General features: G+C 28.5%; 2 protein-coding genes across 2 annotated transcripts; both read right to left on the bottom strand.

Annotated features, from left to right (window-relative positions):
* Positions 1-4: 4 nt before the first annotated feature.
* LOC109597246 (uncharacterized) lies at positions 5-5,234 on the bottom strand. Its single transcript, XM_020012893.2, has 2 exons — positions 5,096-5,234; positions 5-1,023 (listed from the first exon to the last, which is right to left on the bottom strand). Exons 1-2 carry the CDS (start codon positions 5,096-5,098, stop codon positions 184-186), a joined length of 843 nt encoding a protein of 280 aa, XP_019868452.1. The 5' UTR covers positions 5,099-5,234; the 3' UTR covers positions 5-183.
* An 8,397-nt stretch (positions 5,235-13,631) lies between these two features.
* On the bottom strand, positions 13,632-17,111 carry LOC109597247 (uncharacterized). The gene is made up of 4 exons (XM_020012894.2): positions 16,500-17,111; positions 14,715-14,915; positions 14,498-14,646; positions 13,632-14,443 (listed from the first exon to the last, which is right to left on the bottom strand). Exons 1-4 carry the CDS (start codon positions 16,521-16,523, stop codon positions 13,834-13,836), a joined length of 984 nt encoding a protein of 327 aa, XP_019868453.2. The 5' UTR covers positions 16,524-17,111; the 3' UTR covers positions 13,632-13,833.
* Positions 17,112-17,910: the final 799 nt, after the last annotated feature.

The raw sequence follows: 17,910 nt of genomic DNA, 5'->3' as shown, positions 1-17,910 counted from the left end.
CAAACCTTAGTAGTTCCTTTATTTATAAAAAAATAAAAAAGTTTCTAAAAAAATAAATATTAAAGTACATAATAACAGAGCAACTGGCCAAAGCTAATATAGAATAACTCCTTGGCGTAATTCCAATAACAATAATCAACTATTTACATAAAATATTAAAAAAAAAACGACCCCAAGCACATTTTAAGATCTGGATCTGTGTTGCCTGTAGCTGTTTTGGGCTCTGTAGCTCTTAACGTAGTCGGTTTTCCCGGTCACCGGCTGCGAAACCTTCCTTTGCTGCGCCAAGGAATTAGTCAAACCTTGTTGCTGCTGTTTGTAGTACTGGATCTGTAGAATCGAGGGCACGTAAGAATCCAACAAGCTCTTAGGCTCGCGTGGCTGCACGTACTGAGTGTTCGACCCTTGGTACTGGATTTTAGGTTGTACTGCAACTTCGACTTGCTTTTGCTGGGTGTATTCCGGAACGGTGTACTGTACTGCTTCCTCCTGTTGCGTTTGTTGTGGTTGGTACACGACGTTTTCGTAGGTTTGGGACTGGTCGGCTACGTAAGACGGGATGTACATGATGTACTGCAACTGCCCTTTGGTGTCGACGATGTGTTGTACCGAACTGCTTGGTGAGGGGTACTGTTGCAAGTAGACGTACTGTTGGGGCTTTTGGGCGATGCTGTTGTCCGTTACGTACTGCACATTTTCGTACTGTTGATATTGGTCGGTTTGGGGTTGGTACTGAGTGGTGTAGTACTGTTGTGTGGGTACATATTGGGCCTCAGTGTATTGTTGTGTTGGTACATATTGGGGTTGGACGTATTGATTTTTGGGGCCCTTTTGAGCGTAATCGTGTATCGTTTTGGTGGGTACGAAGCCGTATTGTGTTGGTGATTTAACTGCTGTCGATGGTGGTGCTGGGCGGTTTTCGTTGCGGAGATTGTCACGTTCTATGTCCTCCAAGCTGATCTTTTTCTCGGCATTCACCGTACAAGTACCCAGAAGGAACAGAGAAATTATGAAGAAAGGTTTCTGGAACAAAAGCACATAATTGAATTGACGACACAATAACTTATAGTTGAATACTTGACACATAACCGAAGCATTGTCAAGAATTTACTTTCTATGTTGTAATTAAATTAAAACTTTATAATTGTACAGTTTCAATTAAATAACAATTTCCATGAAAATATATTAATTAAATATCATTTACCACACACGTAGAGTGGAGTAAAAGTGAGACTCATCCTAATCATAAACCTCGAATTGGAATATTTCCTGGTGCGAATTAAACACCATCAACATCATCGATAATTACTTAAATCTACTTTCATCGTAAGCGACGTTACACATTTCAAAACATGAAAATCATATCGGTGGAAAAATTGCCGATACTTTCTAACATACGGACTAGTTCAGGCGATTAAAATTTTGCATCTTTTAAAGTGAAAGTGAAACAGATATTATGGCTGTGTAGGAAGCTTATACATAAATCGTTTTTGTGTGATTCATTTATGGATTGGTTGTATAACAATCAGGATTTTAATTAACAAATTGCCCTAAAATCGATTTGAAGAATTTATGTGTAAATGAAATGTGTCATTTAAACTTGATGACTTATTATTATAAATCGTTTCCGCTTCCTGCTAGCGCAGAAATTAACGATGTTCACAATCAGATCGATTAATTTTCAAGTTTCCTCACTTCTCTCTTTGATATGTATCAAGCACAAAAACAAAAGGGTTTATTTTTTGCTGTTTGTTTATGTGTTTTTCAGCAGTGAAAGTGTTAACAAAAGAATTTACAATAGGTGTAATTGTAGTTGTTGATAACAGAGGATTCTGTGAATAATGGGAGTATTATTAGGTGTAAATTAAAATTACTGTAATTTAGTGTAAATTCCGTTTCACTTTGTAGTTGTAACTAGGTGGCATTAAATAAATTGCAGCGTGAAATACGAGGAGTCATATTTATAAATATTAGGTTAATTGGCTTAAGAGAACTTGATTAGAACGACGTAAATTGCAATATCAAGATTCTTGGGGAAATCTTACAAACTTATCTACTTATAAGGCGATAAAAATACTTTTTTATATTTAATATACAAAATACACTTTGGAAATCAAGAACTTAAATAATTTATACATTCAAATAATTAGATTTTCCCTTAGACCAAAAACAAACCAAAACCAGAAGAAAGTTGATATTAACTGAATACGGTCAATCGATAATATTGTTATTTACCGGTAATTACTTCTGTATAATGAACTAAATTGGCGAAAAATAAGCAAAATCGACAGATTTAGAAATATAGTTCATTAACACTTGTATTTATTTAAAAGCAGATGCTTTTTAAGATCAAATTAGTAAATTAGTTTATTGTGTTTGGGCTTTCTATAAGTCGGACAATTTAAAATGTGACTAAAACTTTTACTCTTATTTAATCATTTGTTCATGGTACAAAGTTTGGTGATGTTAACTGTCAAAAATTTTAAAATAATGATTCAATTTCCGACCATCTTGCTTTCACAATCATTCGACTCGACGTTCTAATTATTTAATGACTAAAAAACCGCAAGCTTTTACTGTCATATTTGACATGATTCAGTTCATTGTTGATATATGAAGAAGTGATATAAACGTGTATGTGAAGTTTATTGTCTGTTCGGTGGTTTTACGGCGATTTCTAAAATGAAAACTCGATCTGCATTAACGACAAAGTATTATTTATTACTTTGTATTGTTGTGTTTGGTTTTTCGTCTAAAAAATTATAATGAAAGAGAAACAAGGAAAAGTTGAATGTATTAAATATTATTGTTATTTAAATTTAACAGGGGAGTTTCCAAAAGTTTCTTCAGTTAGCCATTAAAAGATATATTTTTAGTGACCTTAGCAATACTACAAAAATGAAGATTAATTATAGTTATGAATAAAATATTATATAATATTGGTTATAAGATTATAAAATGTATAATTATAAAAAACTAATTAATTAAGTGAAATCAGAGATTTTTAAATTTTAATAAAACGAATTAAAATATATTATTTTAAAAATTTTGTAAAATACCTATACTACTTATAGATATTTTTAAAAATGTGAGAAATAGTAAATTTTAAACAAAACGGGGGTAATTATATATTTTTTCCTCAATAAAATACTAATATTATGTGTAATTAAAATAATTATTTAAAATTTTAAATCAGAGTTTCATTTATTTATTCCTTTTATGGATAAAAAAATGATTACAAGAATTGAAGTGAAAAAAATCTAATTAAATAAATGTATTATTTTAAAAAGTATATAAAATATTTATACATATATAAAATAAAATAATGGGAATTAGAATAAAATCCTAAATCAAATATTTATATTAATAATTAATAAAATAATTATTTAAAATTTTAAATCTGAAAGTTTCCTCAATTTACTTCGATTGTAAAAAAAGTGAATACAACAATTGAAAAATATTTAAAATCTAAAAAACAAATTAATTATATTTAAAAAATGTATACAATATTTATACTAATTACAGATTTTTTTAAAAATAAAACAAAAGGAACTAGAATAAAATATAAATAATTTTCCTAAATCAAATATTAATATTAATAATTAATAAAATAATTATTTAAAATTTTAAATCCAAAAGTTTTCTCCATTTACTTCGTTTGTAAAAAAATGAGTACACAATTAAAGTGAAAAAAAAATTCTAATAAAATAAATTAATTATATTTAAAACTTGTATAAAATATTTATACTAATTACAGATTTTTAAAAAATTAAAACAAAGGAAACTAGAATAAAATCAAAATAATTTTCCTAAATCAAATATTAATATTAATAATTAATAAATTAATTATTTAATATTTTAAATTTGAAAGTTTCCTTTATTTACTCCGTAAAAAAAAGAGAATACAATTGAAAAATATTTAAATTCTATAAAATAAATTAATTATATTTAAAAAATGTATACAATATTTAATATTTATTTTATTTACAATACTAAATACAGATTGTTTAAAAAATAAAACAAAGAGAACTAGAATAAAATATAAATAATTTTCCTAAATCAAATATTAATATTAATAATTAATAAAATAATTATTTAAAATTTTAAATCTGAAAGTTTCCTCAATTTACTTCGTTTGTAAAAAAATGAGTACACAATTAAAGTGAAAAAAAAAAAATTCTAATAATATAAATTAATTATATTTAAAAATTGTATAAAATATTTATACTAATTACAGTTTTTTTTTAAAAATAAAACAAAGGAAACTAGAATAAAATCAAAATAATTTTCCTAAATCAAATATTAATATTAATAATTAATAAAATAATTATTTAATATTTTAAATCTGAAAGTTTCTTCTATTTACTTCATTTGTGAAAAAAAGTGAATACAACAATTAAAGTAAATAAATAAATAACTAAAATCTTATAAAATAAATTAATTATATTTGAAAATTGTATAAAATATTTACTATACTAATTACAGATTTTTAAAAAAATAAAACGAAGAGAATTAAAATAAAACCTAAATAATTTTCCTAAATCAAATATTAATATTAATAATTAATTAATTAATTATTTAAAATTTTAAATATATTTACTTCGTTTGTGAAGAAAAGTGAATAAGTCAAACAAAAAGAAATATTTAATTTCTAATAAAAAAATTAAATTATATTAGAAAAAAATTATAAAATATGTATATTAATTGTAGATATTAAAAAATAATAACAATAAAACAAAGGAAACTAGAACAAATTATAAATCAAATATTAATATAATTATTTAAAATTTTAAAACTGAAAGTTTCTTTTTCGTTTGAGAACAAAAAAAAGTGATTATAAGTTCTCATTTATTAGATTCCATCAACAAATAATTGAATTCTAAGAAAAACCAACATTAGAAACACTTTCTAAGTAAACCACAATTTTAAAACAACACAAAATTAGAATGTACAAAATAAGAAATCATTAGGAAAAAGATAAATTAATTCGAAACACGAAAAATCCACGAATCCACAAAAATTCATCACTAATATCACTCTCGATCCAGCATCACTCGAACCACCGAGAAAAAGTTGGCGCGTGTTCAGTACTCACCATTTTCGCGTGTCTCGTGTGTACGTTTAGGTTGACGGTCCGGCACAAATTAACAGTTTCAGTTGCGGACGTCGTCCATTTGTACTTTCGACAAACGGTGAACGGACCCACGGACTGCTACACAATTCCAGTATCTAGAGATATGGCCCAACCCTTCTTTATTACGCCGATCTCGGGTACGGCTCGAAGATGGATGGACGGATGGATGGACGGAGGCGGAACGGACCCGGACAATATGTAACGTGAAGAAACTACGAAATCAGCAATCCGACAAGTCGAAAAAGTGTAACAGCTATTTTAATTTCATTTCTACACGCCAAGGAAATAAATTTAGTGTGACATGCGATTTGAATAATTTTTAAAGGCGTGAAGATTATGAATTAAGTTTTTTTTAAAGGAAAATTTATCAATCTTAGGATGTTTTGAAACGAATAAAATATTTTTCTACTACATGAGAAGTTAATTACTTTAGAGACAGATTCAAATGATCATTTTACTAGGATACTTATTCATTAGAAGTTTATGGAAAATGGACAAAATATTCATTTAAAATCTCAAACTTGACTTGAACTACTTTTCTAGTTTACTTTGAACTAAATTTCATTTCCGGTTTTACCGGAAGTGACATAAACTATGTTATTTTCAATGGAACATCCTGTATATTTTAGGTTTTTTATACCTCATGTTATTGCAAATAAAATGGCTGTACCATATTCTATACTCAATAGTTATTTTGTTATTATTTTTTTCCAAAAATTTTGACAAATTGATTGCCTAACAAAAATGACTTCAAAGCCACCAATTATGTTGCTGGAAAGTTCATTTTTTGTATACACCTTAACCAAAAACCATCCTATAAGAAGCCATTAATAGTATTCTCAAATTTTATACAGGGTGTTCGTTATTTACCTTTAATTAAGAGCATCTTCAAACATCAATAACTTTGTAAGTCTCAACGGAACACCATCACAAATTCAGTACTAATACTAAAGTACTAATAATGGTTCCTTAAAGAATGGTACTTGGTTAATATGTATGCCAAAAACAAAATCTATCATCAAAATGGGTGGCTTTATAAACATTATTGTTAGACTATAAATCTGTTAAAATTAAAAATAATATTAATAATAACTCAAAAATTATTGTGGTTAGGTAGAGGGTATAGTCATTTTATTTACAATTATATGTAGAGTTTAAAAATTCAAAAATATTCAGGCAATTCCAAAGAAAATATGAAATTAATTGGCATTTTAAGATGACAAAATTAAAGGTAAACATTGAACACCCTGTATAAAATTTGGGACTGTCAATAATATCCCTTACTCGATGGTACTTAGTTAACGTGTATACCAAAAATGACCCTTCCAGCAACAAAATTGGCGGCTTTACACTCATTTTAGTTAGACCATCTTTCTGTCAAAATTTTTGAAAAAATATTAATAACTCAAAAACTATAGAGTTTAAGTATAGAACATGGAATATCCATTTTATTTGTAATTACATGTAGAATTTAAAAATCCAAAAATATACAGTGAGTGCCATTGAAAATAATTAAGTTATCCGGAGAAACCGGAAATGAAATTTTGGAAAAAATCAATTAAAAAAGTAATTCAAGTTAAGTTATAATCGTTATAATAATTTCAAATCAATACCCTTTTCGTTCTCCGTAAACTCTTAATGAATAAGTTAGATGAATCACTCTGTATAAATATCAGTGTGAAAATAAAATGGAAGAACAAAACTCATATAACACACTTAAAACTTGTTACATGTTTAAACTGAATGAAGAAATCACAGAAATATTTTATTAAGTCCAATTTGATTTACACATGGTTAAGAAAAAAATTGAACAAAAACTTTTTTAATTTAGTTAATCTAAATCTACGTGAAATTTTGGACAATCTAGATCATTAAATTTGCTTTTTACGTGAGCAAGCACCTTGTTATGTTTAATTGCAAGAAAAAAATATGTGTCAAATTGACATGCAATGAAATATTGTGTCACATTATGTAAGAGATGTTACATTTTACATCAAATTATTAACATTAAATCTTTGCTGTGCTAAACAGAATTTAATTAGAGAATTGTGGGACCGTATTATAAAAAAATAAAAGTGAAAAATGGCCATAATTCAGTATCTCACAATTTAATAACCATGACGACTTAATGAACAGTTACAAATCCATTAATTACCAAATCGAAGCGAATTAAGAGGACTATCTAATTTCACAGTAGATTAAATACAGTTATTATTCCTGCTAAAACATTACTCTTAAAGTTGTAAGTGCTCATCTGTTACCCTTTCACAAAAAAATCGACTTTTGCTCTCCTATAACTTATATGGAACGAACAATATCTCGATTATCGATAATTATTTAAAAACGTTTTACGCCTAATAATCTATAATTATTATTTTTTGTTTTTCGTACAAATAAGGCAAATGAAGACAACGTGTGTATGTGTGTGCACTTTCTAAATTATGTTACAGTTCAATTAAATTTTGATAATTGTCTTCTTTTAATTTTATATAATGGTTAACATTTCGATAAATCAATATTTTAGACATTTCCTAAAATGGGATTCGACGGTACTTTTCAATTTTACACGTTTTTATGAGATTAATGGTCAAGAGGTTAAAGACGTTCTTTAGTGAATGGACTCTCATTTATTCCTGGCGGTAAATTAATTTTTTAAATTATCGAGAAGTACTGTTTATACCTTTCAAATTGCTTTTACCTTAACTTATTTTAAAAATTAAAAACAGTTACTTAGATAATCTTCAAGATATTATCAAGTTGGTTAAATTTTTAAAATATAAATAAATTTTAAAGTTACTTTTACTTAATTCGGCTTAATTAATTTTTTATTTATTCATTAATATGTCAAGTATTATTAATAGACAAATAATTATATTTTCGTGTCTTCGATAATTGAAAACAAATAAATCACAATGTCCAAACTAATTAATAGAATTACTGGTTCGATTAGTCGATAAACATGATCTTCAAAAACACGAATTTCACCACCCATTTCACATAAATCAAAAATCAGGTTGATTTTCAGATTTTTTTCCCGTTTGATCTGCACGAGTAAAGAATTTAGAAAGGAAGTCGTTTGTTGACATTAGATTTTAGAAATAACCTGCGGTCGTATCGGTCCACAAAAAAAAACGATCGTCAGGAAAGAGAGTGGATGATGAAAAAGTCGTCCAAGAATCGTTTAATTTGTTAAACGGATAATTTTCTTGTATTGTTCACTTAATTGTTTCGAGACTTCGATTTGTGGGTGGATAATTTAAATTATTGAGTTTCTCTACTTAAACAATTTATTTTTACTTCTGGTTTCTTTTAATTTGGGTAATTAAGCAATTAATGCACTGAAAGATTTTAAAATCGATTAACCATAGATACGTAATTATTTATACACAATTCGTCCAAAGAAACAGAGATGAACGTACAGATATACAGAAGAAAATTACCGTCACAATATTAATTCAACATTTATATAAACTATTCATAATATCCGACTAAGCGTTCAATTCTCAAACAATGGTATCTAATTAGTGTGATTCAAGAGACAAAATCGATTTTAATATGCAATTTGGTATGCTAATCTATTCCAACATCCTAATACGATTTATATTGTGATAAATTATTAATCTGTTATGCAATTTTAGGTAATTAATGCAAGTGAGAGTTAACAAAGCTAATATTATCATAAAGAATGGAATGAGACTACACTTGATGTATTAGATCAGCGAATTAAATCCTGTGTGAGATAACTTAATTTCCATATTTTGTAAATATTCAAATCTTGTCATTTAGTTGCTGCTTCTTTAAGACGTTTGAGGCGATAAGATAAAAACTATTAAATTTTAAACTGACCCAAATAACAAAAACATTCTTCTGTTGTTCAGAATTAATTAACTCCTTCATTAACAATTGATCAGTGTGAAAGTGGCCGAAAAACTTGTCCAAACGGCTCCCAATTTCCGTTACAATAATTCGATTGTCATTAATATTGTTCGCACAAATAAAGGAAATGATTGAAAAGAATTTCGGATGTCCGGTCAACCTGCGGTGAAAATCCTACCGATATGTAACGCCCGAGATAAATCCTTTCACTTGTGTGTGTGGCATTCCTCACCTGCAAAACGTTCCATCAAACGGTAACGGTGCACAACGGTCAATTAAATTTGATTTTTAATGTATGTATGTTCGCCTCGGGCCGACCATTTAATTCCTCATATTTGTGTCTTCTGCTAATTAGTATGTTGCATTTGCAACAAAAGGCAAACATAGTTGTGGCCAAAGTCGAATGCAAATGTGCAATTTGTTGGCAAAACATTCGATTATTATCATACATTCACTTCGCCTTATTTAAGATCACACACCATTTATCATTCTGTAATTTTTTACAAGCATAATCTGACCAGTCCTTTGAATTTATTGAGACTTTCTATTTGGTGCACATAATAGTGAAGAAGTTATTAATTTAATTCTTCCTTAAACAACTTGATTTCTTGCCAACATAAATGGTTTCATTGCTGGTAATAAAATATCGAATTATGATTTAGTGTGTCTTTAGTAAGTTTACCATAGGAATTAATATGATAATATAATGTAACTGAAGTGTTTTTGTCCGTGAAAGAGTACGCACGTAAAACGTTCAAAATTGACCTCACCTTTCAAATCTTCACTCACAGTAGTTTATACGTATATAATTACACATCTCTAAACCGTTCCCTTTTTCTTTTTTTTGTCCATCTATTCCATTTCACCCGCAACACAACACCGAATATGCAAAATCCAATCTAGCGCTTTTAATTACTACAAATTGCTTGTGTCAAAGATTGATTCGACGTGCAAGTAATTAGTTTACGGACAGTGTGGGGAGTGCAAAAAAGGCCTGTGTAAACGGTTTATCTGTTTTATTGATGTGTACGCGTTTCATGTGGGAAACTGACTGCAATTAAGCTGTAATTATTTAGTTTTGTTGTGTGCTAAACGATTTCAAATTGCGTTTTATGCAATCGAGAAATAACTTTGTGTATACGGAAGCTGCGTAAAACAACAAGAATAATGGCACCGCAGAATAATCCAACCAAAACTGTTTTTAATCAAATTTGTTTATAAATTTATATAATGGTTGTTTATAATACATAATATATTTTAAAATATTGATTATTAATTGTGTAAAAATAATAGTTTTTACATTAATTAGTAATTTTGCTAATTTCCAGTGTTTTATGTAATGCAAATGCAAAGATGCAAATTTATTTACACGAAAACTGAAGAAAAAAATAATTCAATCAAAATAGTTTTTAATAATTTTTTTTATGAAATACACACAGAAATAAATTAATTTGACTTATAGAGAGTTTTTAATAGTAAGTAAAATACTTAGTTACTGTTTCTTTTTCTCAAGCCTATTTTCAGTATTTCATGCAATTGAGAATTATTGAATTGTTTATATTGAAGTTGTATAAAATATAAAAAACAATGATTATCTACAATAATTCAACCAAAGGTGTTTTTAAGTAAACTAATTTGACATGTAAAGAATTAGTCAAATATGTACTTACAATTATTTATTTTTGTCAAACTCATTTTCAGTGCTTTATGTAATTGAGAAATATTTTTTTTATACTGAAACCGTATAAAACATTAAGAATATGATACATCGTAATATTTAATTCAGAAATATTTAGTGTTGCTTCAAATTCTGTATCGTTCATTACGAATCTTATTTGGGGTCCAACGAAAATACCTTCCTTAACTTTTGCATCTGATTATGTTGGGAATTTTCAACTCAGGTACTTGAAGCTATCTATCATTTTCATTATTTAGAACAATTTAATAAGAATAAATTTTGCTATGATAAGTTTTATCATAAAATATTTTTGGTTCCAGATTCAAGTTTACCTCGAAGATTCCATCATTTTTTACTGTGTTTTCATGTATATAAAAATAAGAATATTTCGTATATTCTGATTGTTGATCAAATAACATTATAATTATGAAGTTTAAGTGAAAATTAACACTAAATTAATTATTAAAAACCTGATACGATAAAATGAGGACTGAATTCGTTCTCAGTGCAATAAAAATAGTAAAAATAGTTAACATTAATTTAAACAGGGATAATTATGTCGACAGGTGTTATTTATTAAAAGTACATAATGAAATAAACTACTTTGTTATGTAGAGAGTTTTTTATAATAATTATTAAAATTCTCACTACTACTATTTCCCCAGGATGGATCCACCTTGTCGTGGTCCTGGGGCTCATTACCACTCCACAAACCAGTGGCAGTGGGAAGCTAACGGATCCAACCCCGCAAGTCCAATCCTTCCCCAGGAAGATCTCGGATCTTCCTCAGATTAGTCTTGCCCTTCCAGTTGACAGGGGGTTGGCATCTTTGCCAGTCTTACGTCTTCTGGTTTAGCAAACCCGTATATGCTCTGCATATACGACCTGTTTCACCCATAATATGAATTGTCATATATGTGAGACATTTGGCTATGATCTTCAGATCGGTGCCCGAAGAGGGGTTTTTAGTCTTTTATAAGACTTTCCCCTCTTTGTTAAAAAAACTTCTATTATTTCTTTTTTTTCAAGTTCTTTTTCAGTGTTTTATGCAAATGAGGAATAATTTTGATAATACTGAATCTGTACAAAACATTAAGAATTATGATGTCATGTATATAGTTTTTTATTGATTATTAATATTATCAATACTATTTTTTTATTCTCATGTTCTTTTTCAGTGTTTTATATAATCGAGGAATAAGTGTGATAATACTGAAGCGTTCCACAATAATTCATCCAACACTGTTTTTAATAAAATTTATCTACGAAATTAGGTAATAATTGTTTAAAATTAACTAAATTGTCATGTAGACAGTTTTTTTATATTAATTATTAAAATTATCAATACTATTTCTTTTTCTCAAATTGTTTTTCAGTGTTTTATGCAAATGAGAAATAATTTTGATAATACTGAAGCTGTAAAGAACATCAAGAATAATGATTTTCCACAATAAGTCAGACAACACTGATGTAACAAAATTTGTCTACGAAATTAGGTAATAATTGTTTAAAACTTGTCATGCACACAGTATTTATATTAATTATTAAAATTCTTAATACTATTTCGTTTCCCCAAGTTATTTTTCAGTGACTTATACAATCGAGGAATAATTTTGTTTATATTGAAGCTATAGAAAACATAATAATGATGCTCCACAATAATTCAATCAAAAGTGTTTTTCATAAAATTTGTTTATGAAATCAGGTAATAATTGTTCAAAATAAAACAATTTGTCATATATACAGTTTTTTATATTAATTATTAAAATTCTCACTACTATTTATTTTTATTTATTTATTAAAACTGCATAAAAGAACAAAATTGATAAATTGGTATTTGTTTAAAATAAATAATACCTTTTTAAAACTTGATTTAAATTATATATTAGAGGTACACAATGAAATAATCTACTTTGCCCTGTAAAGAGTTTTTAATATTAATTGGTAAAATTCTTTCAATTATTTCTTTCTTTATCTAAAACTCATTTTCTTTGTGCTATTGAAAAATAATTTTGTTTAAAATTTAATTAAAAATTAATAAATCATTAAGTATGATATGTGATAATAATTCAACCAAAACTATTTTTAATAAAATTTGTTTACAAAATTATGAAACAATTGTTTAAAATAGATAATATGTTTTAAGCCAACAGCATAAATTATTTATTTGTAGTATGAAAATGAAATAAATTAATTTCTGATGTAGAGAATGTTTAATATTATTTCAATTATTATATTTCTCTCACCCCAATTCATTTTCAGTGTTTTGTGAAATGAGAATTATTTTGTTTATACAGAAACTGCATAAAACAATAATGTTATTGAATGTTTGAAACAATTAACAATTTTACCAAACATTTAATCGAAATACAGTTATTCGCTCTGTCTAATGTAATATAATAATTTAGTATAGTTTACATTGTTACAAAAAGTTATTATTATTAAAATAAATATAAAGATTTCTGTTAATCTTTGTTCTCAGTATGTAACTAATAAAATATTATTAGCAATTCTAAAAAAATTAATTAAAATCTTGGTATTATATAAATTACACAGTAAATGTACCAAATAGAAAGTCCCAATAAATTGTACTGGTCACTTAGACTTTAATAACAAGAACGGAACAACAACAAAATGATAAATTGTAGGTGATCTTAAATAAGGCGAAGTGAATGGGATAAATGAGGATATTTGACAATGTTTTAGATTTACTATCTATAAAATATGCCCGTTTACAGAAGTGAATGTGTTGTAATTTAAAATTAGTTGAATCGTAATAAAACGGTAGTTTTATGGATAAGATCATTTGGAATTAGAATGTATGAAAGTTTAAGGAAATATTTTTACAGGCTCATCCAAACTTTTACTCACTAATTGATTGATTAAATCATCAACACAATAAATAAAAACATAAACAACTTTATTAACAAGTACTGGTAAAAACAATAATGAATAAATACACAAAAAACCCTAACGCTAAACGAAATGGTACAATAAACTATACTGGTGTGAATTTCAGTCTTGTCGGAAATCTGTCACCGAAACTTAAATACTGTACCGGTCAATAAAAAAAATGATAGTCGTATTTTCTAGAACGAAAAATAAATAAGAACACAGACGAAACGAAAAAGGCACAGATTCAAAATTACATCTTCGAATATTTGGCTTTGGGGGCGGCGATGCCCGCCCCGGTGGTCTCGCCACCCTTAACTTGTGGACTGGGCACGAAGTCGCTCAGGCTTGCCTGAAATTTGGACGAGTACTGCTGGGCGTACTGAGTTTTGCCCGCCTGCTGTTGGGCGGGTGACACGTCGTTGATCTGTCCGAAGTGGGCGCTCAGCTGCGACTTGATGTGCGCCTGTTGTTCGGGCGTGAAGTTCTCGAATCCTGTGATGATGGCGGGCGTTTGCTTAGTGGTTAGGTACTGCTGCGCGGCCAGCTGGGCCAGATGGGCGATCTGATTGAGCTGCATGTTTTTGGGCTGGTAGTTGTTGGATGGTGCGTACATTTCTTGTGCAGGTGCAGTTGTGGGCACCGAACTGGCTGGGATTGTGTGGAATTGGGGTGCCGCCACTTGGTACTGGGGTTGTGGTGGGGCCACTGGAATCTGATAATGTTGTTGAGGTGCCTGTGGTTGGAATGGGGCTGGTGCTACGACTTGGTAGTTTGCAATCGATGGTAAAGCGTTCACTACTGGTTGATGGATGAATTTGGGTTGAGGAGCTTGTTGGTAGTTCCCGTGAAGAAGTTGGTACCTAAAACAATCAGTTATTAATACAAAATTGTACAAGTTTCCCTTAATACATTACCTAGCTTGAGGATTGCTGTGGAAATAGTTAAGTAACTGTTGGGTTGCTCCTCCATAAAGTAAATTCGAAGGTACTAGAGCAGGTTGTGCTATTATGATCATGGCAGGTTGTGGTTGGGGTTGCTGGACAAACACTTGCTTTGGTATTACCTAAAATGCAACATAAAATAAAAAACCATATGTTTAATGTTAACACTCTGAATAAAATTTAAATTTACCTGGACGTATTGTGGTTGTTGGGTTTGAACAGCTGCATGAAGGACCTGGGGTTGTACTTGTACAGGTTGGTATTGAAGCTGGGGGTAGTACTGTTGTTCAGGCTTCTGCACATTTACAACATTTTGTGTTAGCTTCGTTTTATCATCTTGAGGTTTTGCCACTTCTGCTGTCGCAAGGCAAACCAAGCACAGAAATTGTACCTAAAAATTCAATCATCATTTATTCCTTTCTTATGTAATTAATACACTTAAACGGAAGTAGAAATGATACAACAATCTCTTTCATAAAAGATGTATTAGTAATAGTAGTTTAGGGTGGGGCCTGTTACATTTTACTTTCAGTTTCTTCTACCACATGCAAATCCACACATAAATAGCATTAAAGAAATTGATGCGACGGTAATTATAAAATATTAAATCCTCGATATTCATGTTCGGAACGGAACGGTTCAATGAACATGATAAACAGAAGAGAATGTAAAGTACTTTCATTGCACACTTTTTATTCATGGCTAATTATATATCTGGATGTTACAGATCGATTTCTTCTCCTTCTGTCATGTTTTTCTAATGCTTTTGTATAATAATAATAGATGTTCAATATATAATAAAGAAACTAGATGATTTCGATTCATCCATCTTTGTTCCCTTTTGTGAAGGAGAGAAAAAATGTTTTGAAGGTTCAATTCAGAGTTAAATTTGTTGCTGTAGAAATGGCATGACTTTACCGGAACTAATGAGATTCTGGTGACATAAAATTAATGTTTTACATTTGTTTATTACGTTTCATGAATTTAACACTAGTTTGTTTTGGAAAGTTTTTAAACAATGTCTGTAAAAAATGCGGCAATTAATGTTTCGTGTTTGTATGTTGGGAATTAATGGATTTTTATGCACGAATTGCCCAAGAATGGTTTTATATCATTTATTAAATTAATAAGGTAAAAATATTTTAAAATTTTACACATTAATTAATTCAGTCAGTTTTCAATTTTTTTTTTTTAATTTTTATTGAAGTAACTTATTTGAAACATAAACAGTATAGTAAATAAATAATTTTTCTACAAAAAATAATAATATAAATAAAATCGAAATACAATTTAAAAATAAAAAATATGTATAATACAAATCTTAAAATCACATTTACATTTTAATTTAAGAAATCTTAAATTTAAAAGTTAAATTAGATAAACCAAAATAAAATATTGAAAATTTTTGAGAAAACAAGAAGTAAAAATATATATATATATAAAATAACAAATATATGTAAAAAAAATATATAAATTTATATCTCAATTCAAGAAATCTTTTGAGTCTAAAATTTATAAGAAATGGAAATAAATAAATTATTATACATTATATGGAAAACACTGATTTAATCCTTGAATTTTATACAGTTCAGTTTAGTTTATAATTAATTTATACAAAATTGAAATTTATAGTATTAAAAAATAACAAAATTATGTAAAAATTACAATTGAATTTTTAAAATTTATTTATTTATAATATTATTATGGTTTATTTTCATTATAATTAAAAAATAAAACAAAATAAATGCCACAATAAAACTGGATTTGGTAAAGGAAAATTTGTAAAACAAATAATAAGTACCAAAATTTTTGTACAGGAAAATTAGAAATATTAAAATTTTATTCTTCTCATAAAAATTCACCACTTTAATACCGTAAAAAACTACAAATTTACCTCAAAGAAACCAACCCCACACAAACCACACAGCAGATTAGAAAAAAAACCACTTCACTAATGAATAACAAAACGACCTACCAGCAACTTCATCATACCAAACATCTAGAGAGAACAATTCACAGTCACGAGTAAAGAACAAATGGCATGTTCGTGTCACCCCTCCAATATTTATACGTCGCTGGAAGACAACAAATTGTAAAATAGCATTTTCAGCGGCCTAACGTGCCCCAGATCGGGACGCCGAACTCATTTCACCTCCGCCAGCCACTTGCCACTTTCGCTGAAGGCTGCCCGCCATATTATTTCATCTTTTTCAGAACCGTATTTGATGATGCTCATATCCGTTTGCATATCTTCAGAGCCGGTTGTCGTCATTGTTTTTGGCGTGCGGAAGTCGGTTGTTCGGGTAAATTGGGTTGGAACAAAGAAAGCAGTCGAATTGCTGTTATTATTTTGTATTAGCCTTATAATTGCACCTGTTTTTTTTATTTGAAAGGTGCATGTATTACCACGAAACATTTCCTTGTGAAACGAATCCATTCATAAGACACAAACGCTCAGCTCGTTGTTAATTGGTATCGATAATTAGTTAATGCATAGATAATTAGCATTAACAGAAGCAAAAAATTTTTATAAGACACGTACTAGGAAGAAAGTCCATCTTTCATCAATAATGACGAACACTTAACGCAAAATTATACTTTCCTCATAAATTAACGTAAAAACATCCTATAACAATTTGCATCATTTGCAAGAAAGCTCCTTCGTTTGGGTACTGACTTGTTGAAGTAATAATTGCTAATTTAGGCTCTCGATTAATTATTTTTTATTTGACGAGGTGAACGGAAGCCTTTTAAATTAGGTATTGATTGAATAATTGGATGGCACGGCTTATGAAATTTAATGGATTGATGGCTTATGGAAGAAATAATAATAATTCACTCTTGTTAGGCAAGAAATAGATCTGACAAAACTTACGAATCAAAAGGTAGGCTTAATGGCAGTGGACAAATATGAATAATTAATTTTAATAACTAGTTTGTGAGTAAAAGTGCTGGAATTTCATTTCATTCTTAATTACTATGTTAAAATTGTCCACAGTTATGCAATAAAACAGTTTTCATGTTTTATATTAATCTTGTTCTTTCAGTTTTTGTATTTTAAGATTAATAATCATTTCGTATTAATAAAAAGAGATAGTGATCATATCCTGCGTAAATCATTGAACCAATTAAAATGAGCATGTCACAAATTGAATAATAAATATTAAAAACGATTAATAAATAGACTTTCTCGAAAAACACTGGCCGAATCAACGCATTTCGGAAATGTACATTTACTTAAGCCATTGATGCGTTAAACTAACGTAATTTCTTCGCCATTGACATTCACCGTTGAAATCGAAACGTTTTGGCGTTGACCATCGAGGTCGAGTCAAAAAATAAACTTTTCGATTGTGTTTGTGTTATTGATTAACCGTATTAAAAAG

The sequence above is a fragment of the Aethina tumida genome, chromosome 7, assembly GCF_024364675.1.
Source record: "Aethina tumida isolate Nest 87 chromosome 7, icAetTumi1.1, whole genome shotgun sequence".
NCBI classification, from domain to species: Eukaryota; Metazoa; Arthropoda; class Insecta; order Coleoptera; family Nitidulidae; genus Aethina; species Aethina tumida.
This window is presented reverse-complemented; position numbering and strand designations above follow the sequence as displayed.